Source organism: Tetrahymena thermophila (assembly GCF_000189635.1).
Source record: "Tetrahymena thermophila SB210 genomic scaffold scf_8254798, whole genome shotgun sequence".
In the NCBI taxonomy this organism is placed as follows: Eukaryota; Ciliophora; class Oligohymenophorea; order Hymenostomatida; family Tetrahymenidae; genus Tetrahymena; species Tetrahymena thermophila.
Window position 1 is genome coordinate 461807 of NW_002476554.1, and position 1270 is coordinate 463076.

The 1270-nt window shown below is 21.7% G+C and overlaps 3 protein-coding genes across 3 annotated transcripts in view; 2 read left to right on the forward strand and 1 right to left on the reverse strand. All coding sequences in view use genetic code 6, as the record gives it.

Moving 5' to 3' along the window:
- TTHERM_000176927 (hypothetical protein) overlaps positions 1-144 on the forward strand; it is a gene marked incomplete at both ends in the record, with an annotated part of 365 nt that extends 221 nt beyond the window's left edge. The window contains 2 exons of the mRNA XM_012795801.1: positions 1-34; positions 108-144. The exon at positions 1-34 is cut by the window's left edge and continues 134 nt beyond it. Coding sequence (XP_012651255.1) covers positions 1-34; positions 108-144 — 71 coding nt within the window. The remainder of the gene's footprint in view (positions 35-107) is intronic.
- Positions 145-555: 411 nt separating this feature from the next.
- TTHERM_00177920 (hypothetical protein) lies at positions 556-879 on the reverse strand (the record flags this gene model as incomplete). The annotated part of the gene is made up of 2 exons (XM_001008756.3): positions 556-731; positions 813-879. 2 exons carry the CDS (start codon positions 877-879, stop codon positions 556-558), a joined length of 243 nt encoding a protein of 80 aa, XP_001008756.3.
- Positions 880-1061: 182 nt separating this feature from the next.
- Positions 1062-1270, forward strand: part of TTHERM_000177930 (hypothetical protein) — a gene marked incomplete at both ends in the record, with an annotated part of 1026 nt that continues 817 nt past the window's right edge. Inside the window, one exon of the mRNA XM_012795802.1 lies at positions 1062-1270. This exon is cut by the window's right edge and continues 817 nt beyond it. Within this exon, the coding sequence (XP_012651256.1) occupies positions 1062-1270 (209 nt within the window).

Sequence of the window (1270 nt, forward strand, 5' to 3'; positions counted from 1 at the left end):
GGGGGGGGGGGGATCTTAATATAGAGAGTATATAGTATATAAGTTGAAGTTTATATTAAGTTTCAAATTAATAATAAAAATGATTTTTTGCTTCAACTTTATTTAAGGACAGAAGCTGTTACAATCTACAAATCATAGTAATGAAAAGAATTAATTAATTAAAATGTTAAGAAAAACTTGATTTTCCCTCTTAGAGCCCCTAATTTTTGCTAATTGAAAAAATAATTATATGCTTTGCTGAATGATAAAAGAAGTAAGAATTAATCTTAAAATATTGATTAACTAAAAAGATTAATCAGAAAATATTAGATTTAAATTACTCCATTATTTTTAATTTTTGTCCTCTTATTTTAACTCAATCAAAAAAACAATTTAGTTAGTTATTGATAAAAGTGGTTATTTTTTTAGTACTGATGGTTTTATGTTTATATAGTTGTATTAAAATTGAATAATAAACAAAAATTAATTAATTTTATATACCAAAATGAAAAAACTGGACTTAAATTTTAAAACTTAATATTAACTAAATGATAAAATAAACATGATGAATTTTTTTCAGTTGCTGTTTTTTAATAATCTTTTTTTAGTAATGCTAGATGAACTGACTCTAATAAAAGTTGAATTCTATTATGATTGTAGTTATTATTATAAATCTGTACTAATTAGAGCTTCTAGTTCTATTTGCTTTAATTACTTTTCTCTTTTATTTTTTTTATAAGTTTTTATAAGATCTTAAATTAAGAATGCATATCTAATAAGCTACAATAATGTACTTATTAATAAACAAATAAGTATAGATATTATAATTATACTACCAAGTAATTCAATTTTTAGAAGAGTTTCATTTGGTATTGCATCTTCATTTGCAGTAGCTTACATTTCTTTGATAGTTATTCCAATAAATATAAATAATACGCTAACCATTATTTCTTAAAGTACTTTTATAATTGTTATTATTTTACTTTTAAAGAATCTAAGGTATAATAAATATAAACCACTAACTCCATATACTATACAAGATATTAAAGCACATTCAAATTGTTTCTAAAATAAGACAAGAAATGAGATCACAATAAAGTATTTCTTAAAGAAAGAAATTAAAATGTAAGATTTAGATCCTTTCATTTTAAAATCGATATCACCATAAATATTTGGAGCTTTTAAGAATAAGTAATCACCAGATTTCTGATAAAGCAAGTAAACTAAAGTTACAAAGAAGAAACAATAAGCTGAGATTTAAAAGATCAGATGAAAAATATTCTCACCACTT